This window comes from Labrus bergylta, chromosome 12 (assembly GCF_963930695.1).
Source record: "Labrus bergylta chromosome 12, fLabBer1.1, whole genome shotgun sequence".
NCBI classification, from domain to species: domain Eukaryota; kingdom Metazoa; phylum Chordata; class Actinopteri; order Labriformes; family Labridae; genus Labrus; species Labrus bergylta.
The window spans coordinates 13,990,116-14,018,099 of NC_089206.1; the positions used below are offsets into that span (position 1 = coordinate 13,990,116).

A 27,984-nucleotide genomic window follows, 5' to 3' on the forward strand; every position below is an offset into this window, starting at 1 on the left:
TGTCATGACTTGCGTGTTTACAGTGAAAATATTGTTACATTAAACGACACTGTGAGTTAGAGTCGCAGTTTTAACAATTGAGACTTCTCAGTTGTAGTTTCCACTCAGTTAATCACTGTAAGAGCTCTACAAACACTCACATACATAAACAAACACACACACATAACCTCAGGTGTGTGTGTATAAACTGTGGGGTTGTTATCTTATTAGGGACAGGAAAGGAGCGGTCACTCCCACAATTCAGTAACAAGCACTGTCAATAAGTATACAAGAGTAGGGAGCTCACACTCTTACTCCCGGTTTGGCTCTTGATGTGCAGTTGTGACTGTCATTTCCATTCAAAAAGACCCTCGGGCAGAAAAAAGGACATATGCTTTTGTTGAAATCTGTGGAAGTTTTGGACTGATAGACCTGGACATGGAGGCACAGGACTGCTCAGCTGAGGAGTATTTTGTGCAGAGAAAAGTATTGGATGAGTTAAGTCTGGATGAAGTGGCCCAAAAAGGGACCTGGTCCACTAAACCAACTGTGGGTGAACGGGTGAAGGAGGCCCTGAGGTAAGATTGCAGAAGGATAATGTAAGAAGACAAGAAGGAGACATTTGGATTGTAATGCACTTTATTTTAAGTGTGTGTGCCTGTGTGTGTGTGTGTGTGTGTGTGTGTGTGTGTGTGTGTGTGTGTGAGTGTGTGTGTGTGTGTGTGTGTGTGTGAGTGTGTGTGTGTGTGTGTGTGTGTGTGTGTGTGTGTGTGTATGTGTGATTGTGTATGTTGAGCTTTACTGTTGTGTTGTGTGAGTCGTGAATAAGTTTGCGTTGAATGCAAATTCTCAGAGTGGATGTTTAACTCAAAGCACTTTTCAGCCATGCTTGAAAAAAAGCTGACAAATCAGAGTTATTTAATGACAGTAGATAAGCAATGTTCATTATATGATAGAATTTCATTACAACCTGTGACACATCATATAAGACCTTATAATCAAATAATAAGACAACACAACAACCCAGGTCACATAATGAAAAGTAGCATTTCAGCAGTTTGTCCCTGGGGATGGAACAAGTAGCCAAACCCGTTCTTGGAGAAAGATATCTCATATCTCTTTACGCAGGCAAATTAACATTAAGACATTTAGCTCAGTACAACATTGCACCTCTTTATAGAAGTCAACGTAGCACGCTGACATGCTGGTGTTATCCAGTGAGTTGCTGTTTACCAAGGCCAGCTGATAAAAACATAAGCAGGTGGGACAATTCACAAGTCTCATTTGAGGAAATTATTCATTTATTTTAAAAACTGACAAAAAAAAATGTCTCTGGTGAGTAGAGGCATGTCCTAATATATTTTTGACTGAGGTGGCCCAACTGGGATGCTGATTTATCTGTGGGCACTCATACACAAATGACTAGCATTTATTTACTCTTTCTGTCTCGTCTAATCCCAGCTACAGTACTTTATCTACTAATTTCTTAGTCAATCATTGAAGATCCTAAAAAAAAAAAAAAGATTCACACCCATAATCACAATTTCAATAACAAAAGAAAATGTGCTACACTGAAATGCAAAGAAAGCTACTAGCATTAGCCTGCGTGCCGCAAAACAGCTCAAAAGTTGGTTCAAATGCAAGTCCTGCTTCTGACAAAGCAAATAGTCAATCAGGTTTAAAGATTTTGTGCTGGCACTTGGGGTCCCCCATCTGAACGCACCTGTTTGCGAGATATTTATTGAAAACGTTCAAATCTTATGCTGTGATGTGAATGGTATGTTTTTTTTTCTTCCTGGAATTCAGGTGTTCTGTTCCTAGACTGAAGCAAACAGTGCAGAAATGGGTCCCCGTTCTCAGTTGGCTACCTCGCTACTCCTTCAGAGAAAATTTCATAGGGGACCTGGTCTCTGGTTGCAGCGTGGGCATCATGCATCTGCCACAGGGTATGAATATGGACAGTGGAGGAGCTGACTGAATCCACATCAATCCTTACCAACTTAGCAAACATGTCATTGGAATTTTACATTTTATCATTTTTTTTGTGAGGTCCTCTGATTTGCTTTCTTTGCATAAGTGAAAAGAGAAAATCAATACCACTCTGAGACTGGTCAGTTAAGTATGATTTGCTAACCCTGGAGAGTTAGCTTAATGTATGCTAGCATAAAAAGGACAAATGTGTGAAGAGTCGGCATTAGAACTTTGAATGACTATCCAGGAGAACGAACGCTATAGTTTAACATAAAGAGTGAAAACAGATAGAAACAGAGACTAAAAGAGTGGGATAAAAAGAGACTTATCAAAAAGACAGGTAGATGTAATGACAGCATAACAGACACAGATAATGGATTCAGTAGCATCGCCAGAAGAAAAAGTTGCTAAAATAAAGTACACAAAGTTTGCTTAGCAGCACTCCCTTTGTGTCCAAATTCTATCTAGTGTGATCAATCCATTTAAAAGTTATACATAATTTGAGGACCTCATTTGAACCGGCAAGTTGAGTAAAAGATTCCTCCTAAATTGTCATAAATTGGAGAATAAGCATAAGACACCAAACATCTTTAATATTGTCAACATGGTCGTTTCTGCTGTAATGTTTGGTATATAGATTGGGACTAATTGGGATTGACTCGGTTTTAAATGTGGCCATTAAAGGAACTGCAGTTTTTGGCACCTCTGGCTTCGCTTATTTTTTCAGACAACAAGGTTTATCGCCTGGTCATGGCACAACTTCGAAAAGAATCGTTGCAACTGACCATGAAATTATAAGAAAATGAATGAATACAAATAAGTGATTAAATAAGAGTTTTACCTTTTAGTCTAAGCCAGTAAAACCTTCCTACTTCCTCTAGCTGAAGCTGGTAAACAGACATAAAAGTGCAATTTATTTGGCCTAAATTTCATCCCTAACTTCCAATTTCATTTATTCCTTAAACTGTTGTTATAAATAAGGTATGGACTGTGTTTTATTTATCTTTATATATCAGGCATGGCATACGCTCTTTTGGCTTCCCTACGCCCAGTGTTTGGCCTTTATACCTCCCTCTTTCCAGTGCTGGTCTACTTCATCTTTGGGACTTCCAGACACATCTCCATAGGTGAGTAAAGAAGTGAGAAAAATGAACTCAGCATGTTTTGTGTGTCTCTGTGCATGACATGCCTATTTATATTTTTTTGCTTGTTAAGGTACGTTTGCTGTGATCAGCATCATGATCGGGAGTGTGACCGAGAGGCTGGCACCAGACAGTAACTTTATTGTCAATGGGACTAACAGCACAGGAAGTGTGGACATTGATGCACGTGATGCACACAGAGTACAGATAGCGTGTTCTCTCACTGTCTTGGCAGGAATCTTTCAGGTGTGTCCCTTTTCATGTGTGCAGTTCTGAACAAACATTTTAAGTCATACATCTCTACTTTGAGCTTACCCCTTCTTTCTATTTGCTCTATTCTAAGATACTGTTAGGATTGGTCAAGTTTGGTTTTGTGGTCACCTACCTGTCTGAGCCTCTGGTTCGAGGCTATACCACAGGATCAGCATGTCATGTATGTGTGTCCCAGCTGAAGTACCTGTTCGGAGTCACACCGACTCGCTTCAGTGGTCCCCTCTCCCTTATTTATGTGAGTATGTTCTGCATTATACTGTTGTCATATGAGACACTTTGTAACAAGTGATTAACCTTTAGACTAAGGCTTTTCGTTGGTTCCCTTCCTACACTCCTTTTAGGCTCTACCTGAAAGAGTCAGCAGCCAATAAGGTTAGCTAAGCAGAAATACTAAAGCTCTCATTACTCAGTTTAAAGGTAACAATCTTGCTAATAAGTTACCAGCACCTCTTCAGCTCACTAATAAACACAATGGCCCTCACTTATCAATCTGGTGTAGAAACCAGCGCAGATTTGGGTGTAGAAATCATTGTGGGACAGGGTCCACGTGGGACCTGTGAAACGTGCGTATCTGGTTGATCACGGCGTACGCAAGACCGGATGTTGATAAGTGTTGCTGGAAATGATCGTCATTTAAATACCACGCCCCTATTTATTCACGGCTCAGCTGTCCTTGCCCCCAGAGTTTACGGCATGGAGATACGTAATACAGCAAAGAAGAGAAACAGATATGACCTGAGTGCAATGACACCATAACAGAGAAAAGTAAAGAGGAATAACATTGTGTTGTTTGGCAGCCTGAAATGTAGGATTAAAGAGCTTCAGCAGAAATGCGCCTGCATGGAAAGCTCAACAGCGTTGTTTTTAAATATAAAATATATATAACATCCATGATATGTAACGTACATAATATAGGCTATAATCAAATTTTTAAATACTTTTAGTTTAAAAAACCTGGTCAGACCATACGATCGCTACAATGTAGCCTAGTGTTGTGTCTTAAAAGAAGCAGCTCCCGGAGCGGAGGACGCCAGCCGGACCCCACCTGAAATTATCCTAGATCGTGGAGCGAGTGGCTTCTTTCATCGGTTCAGCCTCAATATCAGGCACAAGTGGTATAGGCGAACCTGCATCTGTGTCGGATAACGTCGGCTGCACTGGCAGCTCGCCATTTATGAGACTTTAAAAGAGATGAATGAAAACCTGAAACGTCCTGCATCGCACGAATAAAGTGTTTGATCAAACGCTGTGCAATGTGCACTTCTCATCCGATTAGCCTTCTTTCCAAACATAAGAATTTAACACTTACATAAAAGAAGGTCCTGACTCCGTCTTAGAGCCCCCCGGATTTCTTTATTGGTTATTATGTCACATGTAGTCTCTGGCCTAAATGCGTCTGCTGTGCGCAATTACGCATGTAGCACATCATCGTATTTATTATTTTAATATCTGGACATACCGATTAGTTATGATCTAATGTTGATGTTCTGTATTCCTAAATATTTCACATTTCAGAGGCTAAAAGTTGTATTTACTATCCTCTGGAAGATTTTCTGTCCTTTTAAAGTACCGGTAAATGTTTTTAGTTTTTCTGTTTTAATTTGTCTCAGTATTTTCTGCAGTGATATTCCTGTGCGCTGAACGTTTAACATGTAATTACCGAAAGCAGCCTCTCTAATCTCTAATCTGTAAAGTAAATCGATTAAACAAACATAATAAATAAATAATAATAATAAATCACCCGACAGCTCGCGCTGCTCCACATCATTTAAAAAGCAATGTAGCCTACAGAGATCGTTTGAGGTGGAGCGTAATATAAAATACATTTTAGATATCTTATCTAACAGTAAATCTGTGAACCTCTATCTATCCGTCTTAACAAGAACTGTTATAGTATGATCTAATTATTCTCCGACACAGACAGATTAGCTGCAGCGTAAGTCCACACTGAGTTGAAAACGTGCGTACACGAACTGAGACCTGGTGTGAGATTTGAGCGTACCCTCTGCTCACGTCCAAATTAACAAGTGACGAACTTTGCGTGGAAATGACCGTACACCCATTTTTCTGCCGTACGTACTTTTGATAAGTGAGGGCCATGTTTAGAGTTTTTAATCTGTTAAAGAAAGTCTGCATAAAGACAAAGGTCTTCCATAATGCTGGTGGTTATGTGCAAAACATTTCCCGACAATGACAAATTCCTAAAGGCAACCTTGTATGTTTACACAGAAATATTGTTTGTACATATTTAATATTAAAGCAATTATATAGGTTGGTGTTGTGTTGTTGTTGTTTTTTTCTTATTCAGAATTTTACAATCTGTTTTATGCTGAATCAAGCCTTTTGCTATGCCAAGCTAATGTTCTGCAAGTGCAGTGTACATAATACAAAAGATATAACAGATCTGTGAGAGATGCTGTCGAATCCTTTGTCATTTTTTTTTACTCTTGAAATTGTATCTGTTTGTGGCCCAATCAAATAAATAAACAAGATGGCCTTACTCAAATGAAATAGTGGGCCATTTTTTTTACTCTAGACATTTTTATTTGAATTGAGTGTGACCTAAACATTCGGGTGATTCCGATTTACTCAGCTGCCTTGGCATGCTATGACAATGGATCATAGAATGCCAGGATCCAAAATTGAAGCAGCTAAATGGAAACTAGCTATTGTTAATTGTATCATTATAATGCACTTTTCACACTGTTGGGTTTCAAAATGGCTCTGTGAAAAAATATTAGCAGTATGCTATGAGTCAGTTTTGTCAAGCAGCTCTACTATACTGTGTTGCTTTCTACACTATATTTGTATCAACTTCATTTCTGACTTTCTTCCTCTGCATTTTACTTTTCTCCTGAACTCTTCCCATCACAGACTCTAGTGGATATCTGCAGGCTGCTCCCTGAAACTAAAGTTCCAGAGCTGGTGGTGAGCCTGGTGGCGCTCTCTGTTCTCATTGTAGTTAAAGAAGTCAATGCCTGCTACAGACAGAAGCTGCCTCTACCAATCCCGATAGAACTCATTGTGGTAAGACCTTTCCTTCTTCCTTGGTTTCTTTCTTTTTATTTATACTTGCATACAAATGATGTGTTGGTGTAATCCACTTGTCCACTAGGGGGCATCAGGACCACAATGATTCTACCTGACTGAGGGACCCGTGACCTTGTTTAACACAAGAAGTGGTGTTGTATTGAAAAGTAATGATTTACCCCACACACTAAAACAACTTTCCATGTGGCTTTAATTTTCAACAGATCATAGCAGCAACAATCATTACCCACTTCTGTGGCCTTCCGGACACATACAGCATTGACGTGGTTGGAGAGATTCCCAGTGGGTAAGTTCATCTTTGTGTGTTTAAAATGTGGGGCAGATTCAGGACAGCTGCATGTACAAGACTGTGTAGAATATAAACAGACACAGAATTGACTCATTTCCTGGTTTTGTGGAGCTGTTTATTAGTAACACGCCCTTGAAAAGGGGGCACAGGGTGAATGAGTTTCTAAAGATCCATTTATTGCTCTAAAAGCTTCTGGGACGAAAAAGTCCATTAGTGAGAAGAAATTCCCCAGAAGGCAAAAAGAGGGATGTGACAACATAGCGTAGGCCTACAATAACAGATAGAAAAGCTGCCTCTATTAGTGATGGAATTTTGATTTTTTTTGGGACCTCTTGTAAAATGCTGATTTGAGGTTTTATGTGTGTTTCTAAATGATCAGGAGTTGTGAAAAACTGGTTAAGTAACAATGTAATAAGAACCTGTAGAGGACTGATTGACCTCTACAACAAGGTCAAGCAAGCAGCTGATAAAATTCTTATTTATTAATCCTTCTAGCGGAATTTGATTTGGAGCAGATCGTAGCCTACATACTGTAAACATACTATTCAGACAGTTTTTTTTTTCAATGTTAACAGTTTCTATGAGCTGTCCCAATGCTTCAAGCTGTTTGTAAAGACACCTGTGTGTTAGCATTATGTGTGCTGTACAAGGTTACAGTGATAAAAAAAAAAAAAAACTTGAACATTCCTAATTTCATCCTGCTCCAGCCTCAAGCCACCCCGTGCTCCAGATGCCACATTGTTCTCAAAGGTGATAGGCGATGCGTTTGCAGTGGCCATTGTTGGATACGCCATCAACATTTCCCTTGGCAAAACATTCGCCCTCAAACATGGCTACAAGGTGGACAGCAACCAGGTGAGAAAGACACTCAAACTTGATACGCTTTTGAATCTAAAAGGCCAAACTTTTATCTAATATTAGACTTTGGTCGTTCCTGTTCACTAGTGATCATGGCTGTCCATAACATCACTATCACCTTGACCTGGATCAAGCTGCACCCAGACAGAGTAAACAATAATGACCTTTGTTTTTGTCTGAACATTTTTGTGTAGATGCTCAGTTCATTTGAAATGGAATTATTTTTTTCATTTGCTTTCATCAGTTTCAGTTTGCAGGTTTTTCAATTGTTAAATTATAGTAAAATTTGTTTAAAAAAAAAACAGATAAATAATTATTTCACAGTGGCTATGTTTTCAGCAGCACTGCATTTTTTTCATTTTTAGAAAGAGTTTTCCATTCTACATAATGCAAACTTGAATAGTTTAGGAAAGGAATCCCCATGTTCAACATCAGTGTCTGGATTATATCTAATAGTAGATACACAGACATTTCGATCGCTTAAACCTCTCAAGGCGGTGAGCAAAGATGCATCAAAGCCAATAATGTCTATCTACAAAAATCTCTTCTTGGAATCATGTTACAAAAACATCCAGGATTCCCTCCCCAGTCAGACGCATACATTGCTGCAGTACCAGTGAACCTGATATGTACATCTGGTTAGGTTCACCTCTTTACTGAAGAAACACTACAACACACACGCAAACACTACATGTCCCTCTTAAAAAAAGAAGATTAACTCAATGGACAAGTTCTGAACAACCTCTTCTTTTCAAATGCTCGTGTGAACTCAGTCGTTTTTGAAAAAAAATATTTTATTCTTATCTATGGCACACACATTTATTCACACACTTTGCAGTGGCATGTGACTGGGCTTATCCTCTCTGGAGAGTGACAGGCTGAGAGCACTCACAGCCACTAAGAGCAAGTCTGCTAAATCATTAATGCCCAACCAGCTTTATGCAATCAAGTGTGTCTTAAATATGCTTGGCACAGCTCTCAGTGTGGCAGGGGTGTGTTGACATTGCCATAAAGTTAATGAATAGCAAACTACTGGATTGACCCAAAGGTTAGAGACTGCTCACATACTATACTTAGACTTAAGTCCCTATTGATAGCTCCAAATGCTAGTATCAATATCAAAGACAATCCAGATTAGACTATACATGAGTATAAATACTTTCATTTGAAATGTTGTGTCTTTTTTTTCTTTTTCTAGGAGTTGGTTGCTTTGGGTCTTAGTAACACTGTTGGCAGCTTTTTTCAGTGTTACGCTGTGACTTCCTCCTTGTCTCGCAGCCTTGTGCAGGAGAGCACAGGGGGCAAAACACAAGTAAAGACACTTATTGTCATAAACATACACAGCACAATTACCTCTGAATACTTCTTTTTCTTATTTTTAACCTGAGAACTATATTTGTACATGTGTGTGTGTGTGTGTTTGTCCTGTCAGGTTGCAGGAATGGTTTCATCCATCATCGTGTTAGTCACGATTCTGAAACTAGGTTCTCTCTTTGAAGATCTTCCCAAGGTAATGCTCTCCCTCCAGTGCTGTTTTCATCCAGTGATCAGTAGGGCCTATATCTCTCTTTTGGATTTATAAAGGATGTGGGTAATACATCTGTATGTGTATGTGTGTGTGTTCCTCAGGCTGTCTTATCTACAATAGTGTTTGTGAATTTGAAAGGAATGTTCATGCAGTTCATGGACCTGCCCATGCTGTGGAAGACCAACAAGGTTGATCTGGTACGACTAAATCCTGTTTAAGAGTCATTCTGCTCGGTTAAACACTGTGTGAACCTTTTAGCTCTTTGAACCTGCTGACTCTGAGTGTTCTCGCTGCCCTCTAGCTGGTGTGGCTGGTAACATTCACAAGCACCATCCTGCTAAATCTAGACCTTGGGCTGGCTGTCTCCATCGGTTTCTCCATGCTCACTGTCATCTTCAGAACACAACTGTAACTACACACCATTAATTATTCATTCTGCAAACATGATAAGAGATTTTCACAAGACATTTTTAGAGCTATAAATTACAGTTATTTGTTTTAAATGAACATTGATATGTTTCAGCCCCCGCTACTCTATCTTGGGCCAGGTGTCAGGCACTGACCTCTATCTAGACATAGACAGCTACAGGGAGGTGAGTCTGGACTCTACTGAATCATTTTCATTCAAAAGCCTTTCAAGAATCCTGTAATTCAAATGATACATAAAAAAAAACATATAACAAACATGTATTACCACTTCAGGATAAACTTAAAAACTTTATGATCCCCCGATTTCACATAAAGCAGGACCATCTGGTAAAAATCATTACATTTTTTTAAGATTCCTGCAAAATGAGTAATATAGCCTACTCATCACACATATAATTGCTGTTATAAGGTAGTTTGTAGGACTTACTGTGCTCTAGGTTGTTTTATAGTATTTACAAATATATCATTCACTGCTTAGTTTTTTCAGCAACAGATACGATAAACAATTAATATCATTTTTTTAAGACAACCTTCCTAGCTAGGGTCAGACAACAGCCATTGTCATTAGCATTCAACTTTCTACATGTACCATATTTTCAGCAACGTCCTAGCTACCATTAGCTAGGACGTTGCTGAAAATATATAATATATATAATGCAATGTAACAAAATACAATGGGAAAGGCTGAATTTGTAGCTTAGACATGAGCTCAGAACAAAAAACTAGTTAATGTAGGCTAATTCCTAGCTAGCTTAATGTAAGTATGTGTAATGTTATCCAGAGAGTACTTGAATGCTAGCATTTTCTGTTGTCCAAAGGTTATCAGATAATTTATTTTATTTTAAATTTGACCAGAATTCCCTCTGCATTGTCACTCTTCATTTTCAAGTGCCATTTTAACTGCCAGGCCTAGATTAACAGATTAATACAGTAATCAAACAGTATGAAAGCGTTTGATAATCCCAAACTGATTAGGGTTCTAGATGAAAACGGCTACTTTGTAAGTATGACAAATGGCTGCAGATTCTGTTAAAACCAGCAATCCACCTTGTATTGTGTTTGAGACAGTCATCTCACAAATTAGGCAATGGAAAGTGACAACTATCTACATAACCAGAAGGCTGAATAAGAAACATTTGCTTTCTTCCCCTTTAAATTTGGCTGCACTCTTCCTTACTGGAACTATAATGGATAAAAAGTTCAGCCTCGGTCATTAGTGTTCTAAGAACCCCATTTAGTCAAACTACACCTTTGGGAGGCAAAAAGTGCAAATGAGAGCAGAACTGAGCATGAGTTTCTGAACCCCTTCTGCTTCATGATGTATCCCTGCAGGCTAAAGAGATTCCAGGAATTAAAATTTTCCGTTCATCAACGACTATCTACTACACAAATGCTGAGATGTACTTGGAGGCCCTGCAAGAAAAGGTGTGTGTTCATGAATGTGGATGTGTGTGTTTTGTGTGTACACTTGTTTTTGAAGATTTAATCCCTGTCTGTTGTCTACAGCACCCTTAACTACTCTCATTATCTCTCTCACTCGTCCCACTTTCTGCTCCCTCCTTTAACGTGATGCTCGGTCTGTTTGTGCAGAGTGGAATTGATATCGGGAAGCTACTGATGGCGAAGAAGAAAAAAGACACAAAGCTGAAGCGTGAACAAGAGGAAGCTCAAAAGAAAGCTAAAAAGGAGGCAAAGAGACAAGTATGATATTCTTTATTACATTATTTAGAGCTACTATAACATTTAAAAAAAAAAAAAAGAAGGTTTAAGTCACTAATTTTAACCTCTTACTGTTTGGCAGAAAAAAGCAGTCAGCCACCTGTCCAATGGCACGTTCTCTTTGAAGGAGGAGAAAGACTCTGCTGGACAAAAAGGACAGAGTCAAGAAAGGGGTGTGGCCTTAAGCACCACACTCTCATCTGAAAATGGCCTAGGTAAAGGTCAAGAAAACTTGGCCTACCGACACGATACTGAGTCGGACTCAGATTCAGAAACAGGTTGCAATAAAAGCATCACCCAGGCATCACACAACTGTGATGAGGAAAGGGGAAAGGCCTGCGGTTCATGCACACACAGCATCATCTTGGACATTTCAACAACCAGCTTCGTGGACACAGTCACTGTGAAGACCTTGAAAAATGTACGTGTGTCAGGCAAAGTGTGTGTCTTGTAAATTAAGAGGGGGGGAAAGAAAGCAAACATGAAGTGATATCTGTGTGTTTCTCCCAGATATTTAGGGACTTTGGAGAGATTGACGCAGAAGTCTATCTCGCAGGCTGCCAAGGTGAGTAGTGCAACAGGCCAAACAGAGACAGAGGGAATGTCTGTAATGCTGACGCAAGGCACTGGAGCTTTAGATAATGAATACATCGAGGTCTCAGTCTCAGACTGGCGCCACATTGTTCCCTGTCCCATCACATCAATATTACTTTCTATAATCCCAAAATGCTTTCTATATCATGCACTCATGAGGCCGCTCATCGACACGCCTGCTTTTCTGTGTCGTCATATATTAGCCTGTGTCGTGGAGCAGCTGGATACGGCAGGTTTCTTCTCAGAGTCCATCCCAAAGAGCAGGCTGTTTGTCACAGTGCACGATGCAGTGCTTCACATTCTCAAGAGACTGAGGCGGACAGACTTTGTCCTTGTGAGTTCCTCTCTATGAATATCAATTACACTTTAAAGGCTCTCTCCACTTTGCTTATCACTAATCATCGCTGTAATAGGCTACAGTCTGAACTGTTCCGTCCCCTCAGAATCTTTTCTATCTTTTCAGGACGTGCCTTGCAGCACTAAGCTGTGACCAGCAGGGGTCGTACTGTTCCAATTCTCTCCATCCTCCACTCAAGACTGCTGGCTGTTTCATTGGTCGCTATTGGCAGTCATTGTCTCCTCCCTGTTCAGTGGGGGAAGAATGCACCACCTTGACATGGCGGCTGGTTGCCATGGCAATGCAGGGAGCCATCACTGTGGCAACGGGCTTTTTATGATATCGTCTAATGAGATAGCCAGCGGTACGTCATTGCAGCGCTCTCCTCCGTGGTGTGCGAGAGAGACAGAGAAGGGGCGGGGGTAGAGTGGGAGAATGTAACACTGGACTAATAGGAGTTTGTATTTTTAGCCTGAGTGAGAGAGTAGAGAGAGCGAAAGGTTGACTGTAAGGAGAAACTCATGTGTGAGAGGTGTGAACGGGCTTGTGTCTGCGTGTCAATCTATATATTCCTGCAGTCTGCCCTCCTGTTAATCCAAATGTCTTCCATAATGTACCATGAAATGTAAATATTTGTCACTGATAAGGCCTGGATGTTACCTCTATCAAGGGTTCCTAGCCCCCTTCCATGGATCTACACTAGAAGTATGTACGGATAAACTGAATTTATAAGCTATTTATGTATATTGTATTATATCTCAAACAGGCAGCAGCTTTGAACAGGCCGTGGGTGTATTTATCGTTGGTATTCACATGTCTGATTCCTCAGACATCTCCTATTTCCAGATAGTGTCATGTTATCATCTGCTATCATAACTGTCATAAGCTAAAACTGTATTGTGATAAAAGCCATGTATCTGTCCTGAATATATTTAGATAGCCTTTTCAAATTTTAAAGCAAAAAACCGTACTAAAGATCTACCCGAAAGGCCCATATATGGTTTTCCTAATAGTAGTAGCTTGTAGATGTTTGAACAAGGTTACCACAACAGATGCCAACCTCCACAAATGAATGATCTACTCGCAGGAGACACTGAAATGTGTGTCAGTGATCCTGAAATGATCGGCTCCCTGGATTAACCACTCCTATGTAAACAGTGTCAAGTGTTGTAAATTACAGAACACACATCTCCTTCAGTGCTTATAACTCAGGTTTGTGCTACTAGACTGATCATGATCTAGTTTCCTGAGAGATGTTGGACTAATTAATTCTTTTTTTTTTATCCAGGTATATAAAGGTACATATTTTATTTTTTTTAATTTGTAATGTGACTGAACCAGAATATTTTTTTGAACATATCTCAAGTAAGTTTTGCAAATAAAATATAAATGTGACCATGTAAATAAAGAGTCATAAATACACATTGGATCCATCTTTATCAGGTCATTTATTGCTTCCTTTCTGACATGGCATCAAGTCTCTTTCCCCTCCCCTTGTCCTAGTCTCCTGCTCTTTTCACATTTCCGTCTCAAGTTTCTCCCTCTCTTAAGTGGAAATACTGGTCATCATCCCCTCCAAATACTGTTTACACTGATTCACAGACCCTACAATACACTGGATACTTAAGATAGTTTTTAACACACAGCTGGAAGTGGTGATGCATTGTCTCGGTTTGATTCTTTTTTTTATATATATATATATTTTTTTTTACAAATGGAAGTTATTTTTTACAGTTGATTGAGAGAATACTGTTGGCAGAAAACAATGGCTGGAAAAGGCTATTTCACATACAAATGAAGACGCCGCTGCCATGGTTCCACACACACTCCTTCCACACACACAAGAACAGATACACAAACATGTGTACACTTATACACACATTCAGGCCATGGTGAATCCGCAGCAGATACGAGATCTTTCATTAAGAAAGTTTCATTAGAATCTTTTAAGTTTCTGCTCGTTTAGCTCAACTGGACATGACATGTTGGGACATATGAGGCTTCTGAAACCTTGACAGACAGGCACAGAAAGGGAAGATATCACAAAACTACACAAGATACACACAACGACCACGGGACGAGACGGGACAAAACAAAGACGGGGGGAGAGAGAGAGAGAGTAGAGAGTCAGCGAGGTAGAGTCAGAAAGCAGAGCAGAGGGTTTGTCAGCGTTGGATGATGACATTATACGGCATGAGGGTGTGTATTTCAGATTTTCTCCCGTCTAATCTTTGGTCCATTTGTCCTGGGCTTTAAACCTGCTAATTGTTTAACAAATCTGGGCTTTGCTCTTACCAAGCCTGTGTAGTGTTTGCATGTTTTTATTTTTTGTAGCTATTGTGTGAGTGTCTTGTGTGGTGATGTCATGGGAAACCTTTGCTCTGTGTTCTGTAGGGCTCAGCTCATCAAATGACACTTTCAAAGAGAAGCGTACTCTTGGTGCCTGCAGGGGGCAGCAGTTTGGCCTCACTCTCGGGGGCCAGGTACTCCAGGTGATGTCTTCCCCAAACTGGGGTGGTAAGGTGCTGCCACCGCTATGTGAAGAAAGACAAGGGCATAGCTATGATGAGTTGTGTACTGGTGACATGTTTCAGCCTGCTCTAATGCGCCTTCTCTAATGAGTAACGAAGTAAGAAAGCAGCAAAATAAAAATACGGCAGAAGAGGGAGGGCAGTATCCAAGGAGACCCGTTTCTACTGATTCCAAACAGAAACTTGTGCACAACAGAATGTAAACAACCATGCATGCCTGAAGCCAGGCATACTGACCTCCCGCAAAGATCCTTTGCAGCGCAGTAGTTTGAAGAGAACCGTGACAGGGATACAGAGCATTGAAGACAAGGCCAATAGCCAACCAAGCGCTTCCCCCCACAAGGGGTAGGTGTACACTGTGTTGTAGGTGAGGGGCTTGTAGTTCACCACGTGGAATAGAAACACTGCCTATATGCAAAGAGAATTTTTTAGCATTATGTAAATGGTAGACAAAAAAAAAAAAAAAAAAAGCACAGAGAAGAGACACCTACCACACAGACAGTAGGTGTGATGTAGGACCAGCACCACTTCATGTAGGGCAGAGGCTGATAGCCGATCATACGGGCCACGTCATCCATGAAACGGTCCGCACCTGACAGATATTACACAAGGGTGCTTTGATTAAGCCTTGAATTTTGATGTTTGGGTTGGGGATGTTTTATTAGTGTGGTATTGTCTCACCATAGACCCATGCAATCACCACACACTCCCAGAAGGCCTGCCACAGCAGGGTGATGCCGCTAGCGGAGTAGTAGTCAAACAGTTGGAAGACATACATCCCTCCCTGAAAAAAAATAGAGAGAGCAGTCAGCATCAAGACCACCATGTTAATACTTAATGTGTGACCTATTTCCCAGCTTTGTCAACCACTGTTTAAGCCTTCATCTAAGTTCCTTTACTGGAAGTTGTTTTATAATCCTTATAGGGGTTAATTATCCATCTATGTTAAAGAAACGTTACAGTCATTTCCTGCTGGTAAAGCAATCTCCAGGTCAGACCCTCTTCCCACATGACTTTCATATAGTTTCTAAGTGTTATCACAGTTAGTTGTGTTATGGTCTCTGAATTCTTAAGAATCCAAAGCTTGTGTGATTCTCCAACGTACCTCAGTGACCATAGACATGTCGATGAGGAAGCAGATGAAGCAGCAGATGGCTGCTACCACTTCTCGTCGTAGGGAGCCCAGGGCAGATTTAGGGGGTAGCATGTCCATTATTCCTGTTATCAAACCCTCAACCCCTACAAACTAAAAAGCCAGCAAAAAGAGAATGGAGATAGAAAAAGAGGGGGACAAGGGGAGTGACAGAAAGACATAATGAATACACTGAACTCAATCAAAGGTTTTTCACTGACACAGACAAAAAGTAGATATTAAAGGGAAATACACATGAACTAGAAATGTTTCTATATCTGACACTTTTAAATGATACGAAGAATACACAGAATGAAGCCACTTGACTCTTTCTCACTTGAGCTCATGGATGGGTGCTGGTCTATACCAAATACTACACAATACTGTTCCCTATCAACCAATCAGCATGACTTTTACGATCGAGATTCTGTAGGCGAGTATCTCAGCAAAGTCCAAGACACCCATCCTCAGTTTCCCAATGCAAGAATGTTAACATGTATCTAAGTTCTACCTCCCGAATGAGTAGAGAGGACAACAGCTGTGCAGCTATTTTTACATTTTTTTCCCTAGAATGCACGTGGTAAAGCATGACCAATGTTGCAATGGCAAAAGAGTTGAAGAGTGAATAAGAAATGAGGGAGAGAATGACAAGTGAGAATAAATGAATGGATTGCAGAGTAGACAGACGCTCTCTGTGTGAATCGGACAGAAGCTCATTGACAAATCCCTGGGCTGTAAAACAATGGATGTAGGCTCTGGCTCAAACTGACACACAACAAACATGCTGCTAAAAAAAAGTTTAAACTGTACATAACAGAGGCAAGTCAGTCTTCTGTATTTTGCTTCTATGAATGTGTTCCTCAGCCTGTATACAAACAAACTCATTTGCAACAGTCGTATTACCTGGCTGTCCAGTCCCAGTACAAGCAACATAAAGAAGAAAAGTGCTGCCCAGAGTGGCGCCAGAGGCATCAGAGTCACTGCCTTAGGGTAGGCAATGAAGGCCAGGCCAGGTCCTGTATATTAGGAAACAGAGTCAGAGCCTTAAACGGACAAGGTAAATACAGCTCCTACGGTCAATTCTGAGCGTATTGCACAGGGTTTCAGGCAGCCAGTTTCTATATAGCTATATTCTTACCACTCTCAGCTACCTTACTGATGTCCACGCCTTGCTCTGCAGCCATGAAGCCAAGCACAGAGAACACCACAAAGCCTGCGAAGAAACTGGTTCCACTGTTTATGAGAGCCAGTAGGAAAGCATCTCTGTAGGGAAAAGAGAAAAAAAATAAAAGACACATAGAAGGGAAACATAACGCAGAGCAGATAATTCTGGGAAAAAAGGGAACATTATAACATGCTGTAACATGAGGCTCATGTAAGACACTCAGCACAAACATTGCCAACACAGGAGATAAGCTTGGCTAGTGCATTGAGGATCAATAGCTTTCCTCTAAAAGCTCCTGCTGTCTCTGTAGTTGACAGGTAGAGAGCAATAAAAAAAAACTGATGGGTGGTCTGTCTGAAGGTCTGAGAGGGGAAAGAGGGAGCAAACCTTTGTCATTACTTGCTCAACACAAATGAATCTGAAGTTACAATGATGAATGAATAAAAAAAACGAAAATATATACACACATAATGGAGATCAAATTCTCATTTGACCCTGTAAACAATCCTTGTTATACGGTCTTCATGGTGAGGAATGACCTTCTGTTTTTTCCTGATAAGTCAGGGCTAGCTGGTAACATGCTCTCTGATATGAAGAATGCATAAACAACAGTTGCACAATAGCATTTCTTGTAACACGGATTGGGCTGTTTTTTCGGAAGCAAGGTCCACTCAGTCCACTGTGAATATGTTCATCCAATCAGAAACAGAGGATGATGATAATTAAAACAAGTGAGTGTTGAGACTGTTTGAGTTAAGAACGCAGTCAAGAAGACTTGAAATCCAAAGTCAAACAAGCACTCATATGAGCCAGTAAGAAAAAAAAAAATTCCAGACTTTCTATAACTTGAATTTTGAGTGGGCCCCCCCCCCCACATGTTCTGTTTGATTTGATAGAATTTTACATTAACTCATAAATGCAAATTACCATCTTACAGTGAAGACCTATATCAAAGTGTATCTAGCAAATTGTTAGATACACTTTAGTCTAGCAAATTGTTGTGGATATTTCACACTGAGCCAAAGTCTCTAAAAGGCAGACATAATGACCCTGTGATCCATGTAGCTACATGGTTAGCATGGCAAGAAAAGATGCATGAAGTCAAGATATGTGGCTTGGAAGATGACCCGGAAAATAACAGATTCCTGAGCAAATATTCTATACACACAGGCATCTGTGAGAAGTTTATATACACAACCCTCTACGCTATTCCTGTGCTTCTCTCAGTATGTGTGAGAAACAGAGCTGGGCTGACATACCTCAGAATCTGAACTCATCTTTCAACTTCCAATTAAGGTCAAGTCCGATGGCAGTGTATTTATGAGGCTCCTCCTGTTATGGGCATTTCAAATATGCAAGTGCTGCTATTTTCAAAACAATTATCCCCACAACTGCTCTTGAACTAGCTACCGTGTAAGGGTCTTGATATGTTTACATATCAGTCTGTGACTGTAAACACATGCAAGGTTATCAGCCAGCCAACAAAAACAGCAAACCTGAAGCCAGCTGTTGCTACAGAAAGACAATGTAAAACAGGGTCTGCACTACAATCTTCAATCAGAGCCAAATTACCTTCTGCTACCGTTTTTTTTTTCCTTTAGTGTTTGAAAAGACATCATCGAAGGACAGCTTGTAAATGAAACAGAGCTAAAGAAGTAATGAAGGCTCAAAGAAGCCACTAGGAAACATGCTGGGGACCAATTTAGTTCTATTTTCATCAGGGAGAGAAGTGTCTTTACATCCTAAATGTAGTTAGTAGTTTGTTTCATAGAACAGAGTGGAGTTGCTCCCTTTCTGCCAGATTTTTTTCTGGTGAATGAAAGTCTGATAACTCTAGAGGAAATACCATTTTTTCTGGTTTCTTTGATACGCTACAGGCCCGTGCAGCAGTAAACAGAGTCTGGCTGATAGTGTTTGTGTTGATGTTGGCCTCCTTCCAGTGACAGTGGTGTGTGATGTGATGTTGTGTGTGTAAACTCACTGGTAACAGTTGTTATGGAAGCGGTTGTAGCTGCCCAGCGCAGTCAGGGCACCCAGTCCGATGGCATAAGAGAAGAAAATCTGAGTGCCGGCATCAATCCACACCTATCACAGATGTAATAATCTGAATATTCACACTGTGTTGATATGTGTTTACATGATCATGTCATACTGTCTTGTTGCTACACTGCATAGACAAATGTTCAGGGGACACCAAGATGTAGGCTTATACAAAAGGTAATACCTGCGCTTCTCCAAGTTTGGACCAGTCTGGTTTCAGGTAGTAAACAATCCCATCTATAGCTCCAGGTAGAGTGACTCCATGGGCCAAAAGAACGACCAGAACCAGGTAGGGGAAAAGAGCTGTGAAGTACACAACCTACAGAGAGATGGAAAAAGAGAGATGTGAAGTACACTTGTAGATTTTGTGGGACCAATTTGTAAGGTGTACTGGGGGTAGGGGAGGTGAGCTTTGAGTGCTATGCATTACAACTTGGATTAAGTGAAAAAAGAAAACTCTAAAATAAATCCCTTAACACATTTTAAACACCTATCAACATACGAAGTAAGTACATAAACAATGTAATTATGTGATGAATTTAACAAGCTAGCTGAGAAGTTCAGTGCTTAACATGGTCCATCAGCTATGGTCAAGTGTTTTAATGTAACTGCACCTAAGTATGTTTTTATCACTTTGATTAAGCAATTACCTGCTTTGCAAATACTCAAGTCTTAAGTAGAAGCCCATTAGGTCCTTCCTGTAGTAGATGTGTAATGGGCCCTGTCATGTTACTTTGAAGAAAAGGTAGCCTGTAAATGGAAAGCCAGACAATTTGTAAACCTCCTGCAATAGCAGGGGTTTTTGGCAGACCCTTTTTCAGAAGGTAGTCTTTGTCAAGTAATGCTGAGAAAGCCGCCCCTGCTACCTAGTAAAAGCATCAAGTCCCAGCTAAATCAGTATGCTGAGAGCAAAGTAGTGAGAAAGCACATATTTGCCTTGATCAGGGCGAACATTGGCAGAAAAGCCCCTTCCAGCTCTAAAACATCTCCATGGTGGAAAGTTACTAATCGGCTTATGGCTGGCTGGCTCAATCGCCTTCATTATTTGTTCCCCCTTTCTCTATGAGCTTTGGCTACTCTGGAGACACAAGTATGCAAACACAGACATGCCCATGTGCTACAAATAGGGATGCATTCATATGCTTATGCTTGACACATTAAAGGATGAAAATGTCTCTTTTCTTTCTTAAATGACTAAACAGAAGTCTCTCTAAATAATGCTTACGTAGAGTATAACTTAATCGGGATCAAAGGATCAGTTGAAGATTATAGCATTATTGAAACATTAAGCTGCTCATATACATGAATACTGTGAGAAACAAAGTAGCAGAAATTCAAATTATTAATGAGTGCCCTTATTTTTGCGTTTCAGTCTAGACAAAGATCTTCTCACTATACCAAAGCTGATTTGGGATCAAAGGGCAAAATGCTGCAATTATTTGAACCTTTGCGTGTAGCCATGCAAATACTCTTTAACCCTTGACAATAGAAGGAAACATTTGAATTTACAGTAAAAGTGTTACGCCCGATTTATTAATCTGCTCTCGGAAAACCCAAACAGTGCAATCAATATAACACCGAGAATCATGAACCACACAGCTAGAAAAGACTTTACCTTGCCAGTAGATTTAACTCCTTTCCACATGCAGAAGTAAACAATGACCCAAGTGACCATGAGACAGAGCACCATCTCATAGCTGATGGCACCAGGCTCGTGCAGCCCGCCAGAAAGACGGAGTACTTTACGTCTAGGAGGAAAGAGGCAAAGGTGCAACATTAGAAGAAAGAAAAGGATTTCAAACGTATTTTGTGCAAGACACAGACGAAAGCTTTTTTATTTTAACTTCATCAAGATGACAGCAACTTGTATTTTGCAAGTCAAAATAGGCTTTTTATAGGCATTGCAAATGTCAGATAGATGCCAGACATATAAAATGTAAATGACATAAAGTATGGACAAAGGGCAGCAGGGAACTCAAAGTACATGGCGCATATAGTAGGACACTGATAAGAATCAATTTCTCACAACATGAATGTGATAGAAAATTTAAAACTTTAAGTTAAGGCATGAAATGTATTTCTGTACGCTCCTCGGTTCACTGTATTTACACAGCGGCCAAACATGTTCCAGGTTAACTAAGTCATACAAATGTCGTCTGACAATTTCAAACCATCTCAATTAATGAGCAGCTGAAGGGACGATGGATCATGAAAATCTGGAGGAACAGTGAGCAATTTATCAACGACGTCTAACCAACGTAACAACTCATTCACTGCGCTACCGTCTGACGGTGGCTAATGCTAGCTTTAAACCTCTTCTTAGCTAACACAGTGTTTGCTCGGAAGTGGTCGTACAGTTCGTCTCTAACAGTTAAAGTAGAACATTTGTAGCTAACATTTCATTTGCTTGGATTTGACGCTGTTCCTTTTGTTTAGTGGAATGCTCTAAAACAGTAATATTAGCTTTAAGCCATTTCTGCTAACACCATCATTTAAAAGCTAAATTCCTAATGCTATCATTAGCTTTAGTCTTAACATAGTTAAAGGATTATGAAATATGCTGCTTTAACTTGAAATCTGACCTGGTTTCTGACCAGAATTTTAACTTTTTGACTTTTTTTTGACTTTCTTGACTTTTTTAACTTTATGATCTTTTTGCATTTTGCTGACCAAAAGAAAAGCAGTGATGTGATACAACTTGCAACCTGCAACACATCAGTATGATATTGTAACCACATCACACCCTATCATGACGTCACCAGAAATTGGCCACCATGTGATAATGGTCAGTGAATCTTTAGCAATGTATGACATACTCCCAGAACTCGATGACCGGGGAGCGCATGCCCTCAGTCTCCATGCAGCTGCCGTTGAGAAGGAGCTGAGCTGAAGAAAGGTTCAACGGGGTCGTGGTTGAGGCAAGGAGTTTGGAGGGGGTGGCATCAGGTGACTGCAGAGCGGACTGGGCAGCGCTGCGGTTGTGGCAGGCGCGGCGGAAGTCCTGTGTACAGTTTGGGGTGTTCCAGGGGTGTCCGCAGGTGGCCCAGGGTAGCGGGTTGGTGAAGGAGTGGAAAAGAAAGTAGAGGCCCCACACCAGGATCATGATGTAATAGGTGTTACAGAAGAATACTATCACCATTGAGGCCAAGCCCAGACCTGATGGAAATGGGAGGGAGAAAGCATATTGGAATATCATTTTCAAAGGGGATGAAAAAGCATAAATAACCTTCTTCTTGTGATAGTAACCTTTGAAGAGAGGTGCGATGTTCCAGGCAGAGACCCCTCCCTGCTTCATAAACTGCCCCAGTGAAATCTCCAGGAAGAAGACTGGGATGCCTCCGATGAAGACAATCAGCAGGTAGGGGATGAGAAAAACCCCTGCAACATTGAACACACATATCAAGCCTCATGGTCACAGCTATTAAATCACATCTGTGGTACGTAACAGGCGACTGGAAACACTAGCTCATGCTCAAGCTTTGTACTGGACCGATTTTCAATTGAACTCAAAAACGATACATTCAAAAGTAAAGCACTGGCAAGAGGCAATGATATAACAGGAAACGTATAGCCACAGTATCTGAGTGCTACCAGTGCCACATGATAAGATGAAGAATAATAATAATATCAGATCAATACATTCATTGTTATTATGTAACCTGTGACTTATTTGAGTAACATACACTTGGAACATTTTTTGAAGCAATTTTCTTCAAGAGGATGAAATGATGCAGCAAATAAAAAAGCAGTACCAATGAAGCAGTATACATAGTACACCTGATGGACAAGAGTGTGTTTTGTTTGTACTTAAAATTGCATATTTTAAGCATGATTGTGAAAAAGTCCTTAAGGTATCTGTTGAGCTCTTTGTAAATCAAAATGCACACAGACACATTGAAATAATATAATGACCTTCAGGCTGCTGTATTCTGAAGTGCTGTTCTAATGTCAGTGTTTGGATTGGCCTGTTAGCATGCTGCTCTGTGCAACGTTAAATGTTTGAACCCCTTCCAGGGACAGAGGGGGGGGGTCCCCCGTCTCTCGCATCGTTATTTTGAGGGTCGAGGGACGAAAAGTTAGGGAACCCCTGCACTAGACTACCGGCGCAACACCTTGAACGCCTGTCCTCCATAAAAACCTTGTAATTAAGAAATGTTACATTTGAATTAAAAAAGTGAAAATCTGAATTGAAGACATATTGTATTGGATTTGTAAATTTAGTATGTGCGTTGGATCAAAACCTTTCAAGATTTTGTTTAATTTTGTTGTTAAGTATGTCCTGCTCAGCCCTTTGAGGGAAAGTTAAACAATACTTAAAGAAAGAAGTACATTTGAGGTTAAAGTCATGATCAGCAAGTTCCAGAAGGACACACACTGCACAAACACTGATGTTGCTTCTCCTAATCAAGCACTCGACACAACAAGAAGCAGTCGGAAGGAGGAGGAGGAAATAAAGGGCAAAAGAGCGCAAGCCAAGAGGAGGACAGACAAGGCCACAGATAAGAGAGGCATTGAAACTGAATGTGGGAGATAACCACATTTTCTTCCCATTCCACAAGTGTTTGAATAGTTTTGGTAAGTATTATCCTTGAACTAGAAACCTGCGGGGGGTGGAGGTGGACCTAGGACTATCAAAATAAGACAGGAAAAAGACAATAGACCCCAACAGGAGTAATTAGAGGATTTGATCCTTGCTATGTTTCCATAAATAATCTGTTTCTACTGTGGTAGAGTTTAAGTGCTATCAGGAAAACACAATAGGAAAAAAAAGCTAAGAAAAAGTTGGCATACTGTAAAACAATGAAGTCCAACACCAACCATGTAGTCTAAAAAAAATCAATAACTGGTTGATGGCACCACAGCGTGCAGACAGGAGAGAGTCACATGACAAGTTGTGACGCAGAGCAGAGAGAGGCTGAGAAGAAAGGAGGGAAAGATGGCTACATCACAGCCACGGGAGGCAGAAAAAAAAAAAAAACTGGGACAGCGTTGTGTTAGAGAAGGTCCAACAAATACAGAAGTGACACATCAAGGCATCAACCTGCTTGCTCTAAGACGGTGTTATTCATTGACAATTTATGCCTCATTCAGTCAATCATGCTTTATGTCATTCTCTGAGAGAAGAGGGCTGCAGCCTTATAAGGAAAAATTTGTGAGCGGCAGTCTAAGAGAGAAAGGGGTGGGAGAGCCAGAGAGACACAGAGAGAGAAAAGAGAGAGAGAGAGAGAGAGAGAGAGAGAGAGAGAGAGAGAGAGAGAGAGAGAGAGAGAGAGAGAGAGAGAGAGATGCAATGGGAGGCGTGAGTGGAATGAATGGAGAAAAATGCTTGTGCATACATACTCTGACATCTTGGCCAAATCATGGAGAAATTCAACTTTTGATGGGCTTAAATAAATCCTCTTTAATCATAACTAGACAAGACACATCAGGGCTTTAAAGCTGAGTTCAAAATGAATTAAGGAACAAGATTTGCAAAGCGTTAGATAAGGGAACGTGTATTTATTACTGTCCTCATGCTGACTTATGGCCCCAGTCCTACTTTGATATAAGTGTTGTGTTACAGCGTGAGCTCGGGGTGAGTCAAAGACATAAAATGAACTACTTTCATGGACATAACTGTGCAGACGTGGAGGAGAGGAAAGGACGGTCATAGTCACAGGACTGTTTTTGTATGACACATCCATAAGCCTTCTTATCAGCAGGACAGGCAGGAGAGAGCACCTTTGTATGCTGCATGAGTGCTGGGCAGGAGCACAGGGGGTGGACTGTGTGAGGCGGGCCATTGTTATACGATACCAGAAGGTGGGTATCAGAGCCATGGGTCACAAGACACACACATAAGCAAGAGGGAGGGCTGGACTTAGACAAGCCCACATATACACCGCACTATGAACATTCAGTTTCCTTTTCACAGAACACGTCATAAAAAAAAACCGAAAAGTGGGAAGGGCAGAGATAAGGAGGAAAATGCTAAAGCAATTCAGGTTACTGCGGGACAGCTTGGCAGACATGAATAAGGAGAGGATAGAGGGAATGTTTGATAGGAACACAAATAACCTCAACTGCCATTGAGGGAACACTGTAAGTCTAGGTCAACTTTTCCAAAGTCCATCTGTTGAGCAACAGGCGGCTATAATATAAAGTAAAAACCACGTGGGGGGACATTGCTTTTCAGCTACGTGCTTAAACCCACGTAGGTCCTGCTCCGTCAGCATGACGCCTCAACATGCCGCCTTTAACTGTTCCCCTACTAACTTTCAGGAGTATCTGAGTTTATCGAAACTGTTACAAACTGACTCACCTAAACAAGATCTAGCCGTTGTTATTGAAAAGACGTACCGGCCTTTTTGACCTATCATTTTATTTAATAATATTTCAGGGGTGAGAGTGAGTTTAAAGTGCATTTTAGATCAGCATTCAACAAGAGACCGAAAGACCTTGTTGGCTACTAGACTTCTTCACACACAGACCCGAAACAGTTGGGATTAGTCGATGCATATTTGCAAGCTTACAAAATGTTTATTGATGCAACATTTGTAGTTGATTGCACCACCATCATCGGCCAGGTTGCAAAAAGGATGAATGTGACTGAAAACAGTCATGAACCTTGCAGAGTCTCTAATAGTTTGAATGACGAGACAACCTTTGCTTGACCTTTAAGATATATATTCATGGTCTTTTTTTTTTGGAGAAAATCTATATTTAATGTCCATCAAAAGTACTAAATAAAGCTTATTGGTTCTTAAAGAGACTTCTTAATTTTGTACATATTGCCCATGAAGCTCACCTCCTCCATTCTTGTAGCAAAGGTAAGGGAACCGCCACACGTTGCCCAAGCCGACTGCAAACCCCACACAGGACATGATGAAGTCCATCTGTCTGGTCCAGGTTTCTCTCTCCACTACTGGAACTGCTACAGCTACCGCCGCAGCCCCGTCCTGGGTCTGCGGCGGGCCAACCCCTCCGCCTGCACCACACCCTGGCCCTGCTCCAGGCACAGGTACCAGCGGGCGAGCAGACCCGCTGTCCTCCTCTGACAAGGTGCCGGCCTCTAACTGGGGGAGACTGATTTCACCTGGACAGGAGAGATGAACAAGAGACACATGAGAAAGAAGAAGACACGGTCCAAAGACAGACTAAGATAAAGAGAGGAGTCAAGACAACGGGAACATGTGTATTTTAACATGACAAATAACTTAAGGACAAATTTACAATTTGACACAACATTTCAGCACTCCAGAAACTGTCCCTTGGACCAGACTTGACATGAATAGAAGAAGGAGACTGCTCGTTTCCATTCATCGCAATACAGCATCAGCCAACCTTTCTGATTATTAAAACCTTGGCTTACTCGTAACAGGGCTTAAATATAGGGTGTCATACACACTCACTAGATTTGTGTGTTTAAACAAGCTAAAGTTGTGTAGCAGTTGTATTGTCATCCCTAAGCCCTCCCCCGTTATTCTTTCTTTCTGCCTGTTTCACAGACAGACTGATGATTAGTGTGCTGCGGTACAACACAGCACAGAGCCGCATCAAGGTATGTCTCAAGCTTCTCTTCCTCGGGAAGCTCACGTTTCCTTTATTCCGCATATACACATAATCAAATAATCAAAAACAAACACACTGTGACAAAAATAGGAGCAGCGTGTCACTTCATTAGTGCCATTCCATGTCAGTCAGTAGTTGTGGTCTGTGCTGAATGCAAACCAAAGGCAGCTGAATCCAGATCAGAGCAGTTTTAGGAGGTGTGTGAACAGTGGAGGGGAAACGAGAGAGGAAGGTGAGCGATGTGTGTGTCTACGGGGCAACTTAACAAGAGGACACCTGTCTGATACATTTGTGTGAGGAGTAGGTGCATACTGTATGTGATGATTTATGATCGATCTAAACAGATTACATGTTAGGTAAAGACAATAGAAATGTGTTTGCTTGAGCATAATGGGGTCCATGCCTTAAAAACGAACCCTAAATAATCACGACACCCCTGGCAACAGACTAATATGTTCATGAGTCACCAAATTTTACAAGCCTACTTGACAACACTGGGGTATCTTCTGCAGTCAGGTAGACTGTAGACACCTGTTTAGCTGCATATTTAGCTTGAAATTTGCTTCTGTTAAACTGATGTATCAGAAGTCTAAGATGCACTGACGTGTTTGTAATATTGTGATGAGAAATATGTAGACGTCAGGCAAGTCAAGTGAAGCTGGTGTGGGGTTTCTCTGTAATCCATCAGCGTGCGCAGATGTTTTAAGCTAGTGTCAGACCCAAGTGGTCAATAACGAGTCATAATGAAGTACTGGAGGTCATTCAAGCATACTCACCTTGGCTGGTCTCTTCCAACTCAGGTGACATATTGTAGGATAGCGGCACAAAAAAATATATATTCTATTTTTTCTAAAAAGCAATGCGGCTGGCTGTTGGTTTAACCAGGTGCTGCTTTTTTTTTTTTTTTTTTTTTTTGTGCCTGGCTATGAAGGCACCCGGCGGGCTCAGAGAGGCAGAGATGTCGCCAACAATACGCAGTGCTCCGGTTGGACTCTTTTGTTTTTCTGAGTTTGTTATTTCGCCCTCTTGAAATAAATGAAATCTCAGTTGTTGTTTTTTTTAGGATTATCGCACGTTGGATCCCCTCAGCTCAGCCGAGAGATGGAAAAATGTTAACGAGGCGCCGCAGTCCCTTCAGCCGTTGACAAAGGAGATTCAAAAGCAGTCGACGAAGCACTTGAAGGTAAGCCTGAAGAATCTCATGGATAACAGTTAAATGAAAATAATACTGCGCTTTAAGGTAAAGATGTTTCGTTTATAAACAAAAATAAAAAAGCCCAATCAGAGTCAGAATCAGTGTATGAACCTGTACGTGGATGCCGCGGTTCGACAGAGGAATAATGCGATCTGCTCCACGGTCAGTTAGATTGGACTGACGTTGACCCCGCCCCACTC

The 27,984-nt window shown here is 40.9% G+C and overlaps 2 protein-coding genes across 3 annotated transcripts; one reads left to right on the forward strand and one right to left on the reverse strand.

Moving 5' to 3' along the window:
- The first annotated feature begins 264 nt into the window (after positions 1-264).
- slc26a6l2 (solute carrier family 26 member 6, like 2) lies at positions 265-13,597 on the forward strand. The gene is made up of 19 exons (XM_020650080.3): positions 265-557; positions 1,786-1,925; positions 2,967-3,077; positions 3,166-3,338; positions 3,436-3,600; positions 6,240-6,392; positions 6,620-6,702; positions 7,413-7,560; positions 8,762-8,875; positions 8,996-9,073; positions 9,193-9,288; positions 9,393-9,499; positions 9,615-9,684; positions 10,853-10,945; positions 11,111-11,221; positions 11,322-11,660; positions 11,750-11,804; positions 12,037-12,167; positions 12,297-13,597. The coding sequence occupies exons 1-19, from the start codon at positions 418-420 to the stop codon at positions 12,321-12,323; spliced, it is 2,334 nt and encodes a 777-aa protein (XP_020505736.1). The 5' UTR covers positions 265-417; the 3' UTR covers positions 12,324-13,597.
- On the reverse strand, positions 11,216-27,948 carry si:ch211-117c9.5 (sodium- and chloride-dependent creatine transporter 1). Of its 2 annotated transcripts, none has more exons than XM_065960874.1 (14): positions 27,366-27,948; positions 25,826-26,113; positions 22,285-22,416; positions 21,855-22,194; positions 20,654-20,786; positions 19,223-19,357; positions 18,980-19,083; positions 16,972-17,096; positions 16,737-16,849; positions 15,807-15,947; positions 15,383-15,485; positions 15,193-15,293; positions 14,939-15,109; positions 11,216-11,379 (listed from the first exon to the last, which is right to left on the reverse strand). In XM_065960874.1, exons 1-14 carry the CDS (start codon positions 27,394-27,396, stop codon positions 11,332-11,334), a joined length of 1,965 nt encoding a protein of 654 aa, XP_065816946.1. In that variant the 5' UTR covers positions 27,397-27,948; the 3' UTR covers positions 11,216-11,331. The 2 variants fall into 2 exon arrangements, with proteins under 2 accessions (XP_065816946.1, XP_020505737.1); XM_020650081.3 differs by lacking the exon at positions 11,216-11,379 and adding an exon at positions 13,600-14,704 and having other exon boundaries at positions 27,366-27,946.
- Positions 27,949-27,984: the final 36 nt, after the last annotated feature.

Excerpts from the sequence above, each read along its gene's own strand:
- slc26a6l2 (XM_020650080.3), top strand. The coding sequence starts at position 418 with ATGGAGGCACAGGACTGCTCAGCTGAGGAGTATTTTGTGCAGAGAAAA. Across the intron at positions 6,703-7,412 it reads GTTGGAGAGATTCCCAGTGG|CCTCAAGCCACCCCGTGCTC; the intron begins GTAAGTTCATCT and ends ATCCTGCTCCAG. Across the intron at positions 9,685-10,852 it reads ACATAGACAGCTACAGGGAG|GCTAAAGAGATTCCAGGAAT; the intron begins GTGAGTCTGGAC and ends GTATCCCTGCAG.
- si:ch211-117c9.5 (XM_020650081.3), bottom strand. The coding sequence starts at position 27,396 with ATGTCACCTGAGTTGGAAGAGACCAGCCAAG. Across the intron at positions 20,787-21,854 it reads CCGGTCATCGAGTTCTGGGA|ACGTAAAGTACTCCGTCTTT; the intron begins GTATGTCATACA and ends CTTTCCTCCTAG. Across the intron at positions 19,358-20,653 it reads GAGTTAAATCTACTGGCAAG|GTTGTGTACTTCACAGCTCT; the intron begins GTAAAGTCTTTT and ends ATCTCTCTGTAG.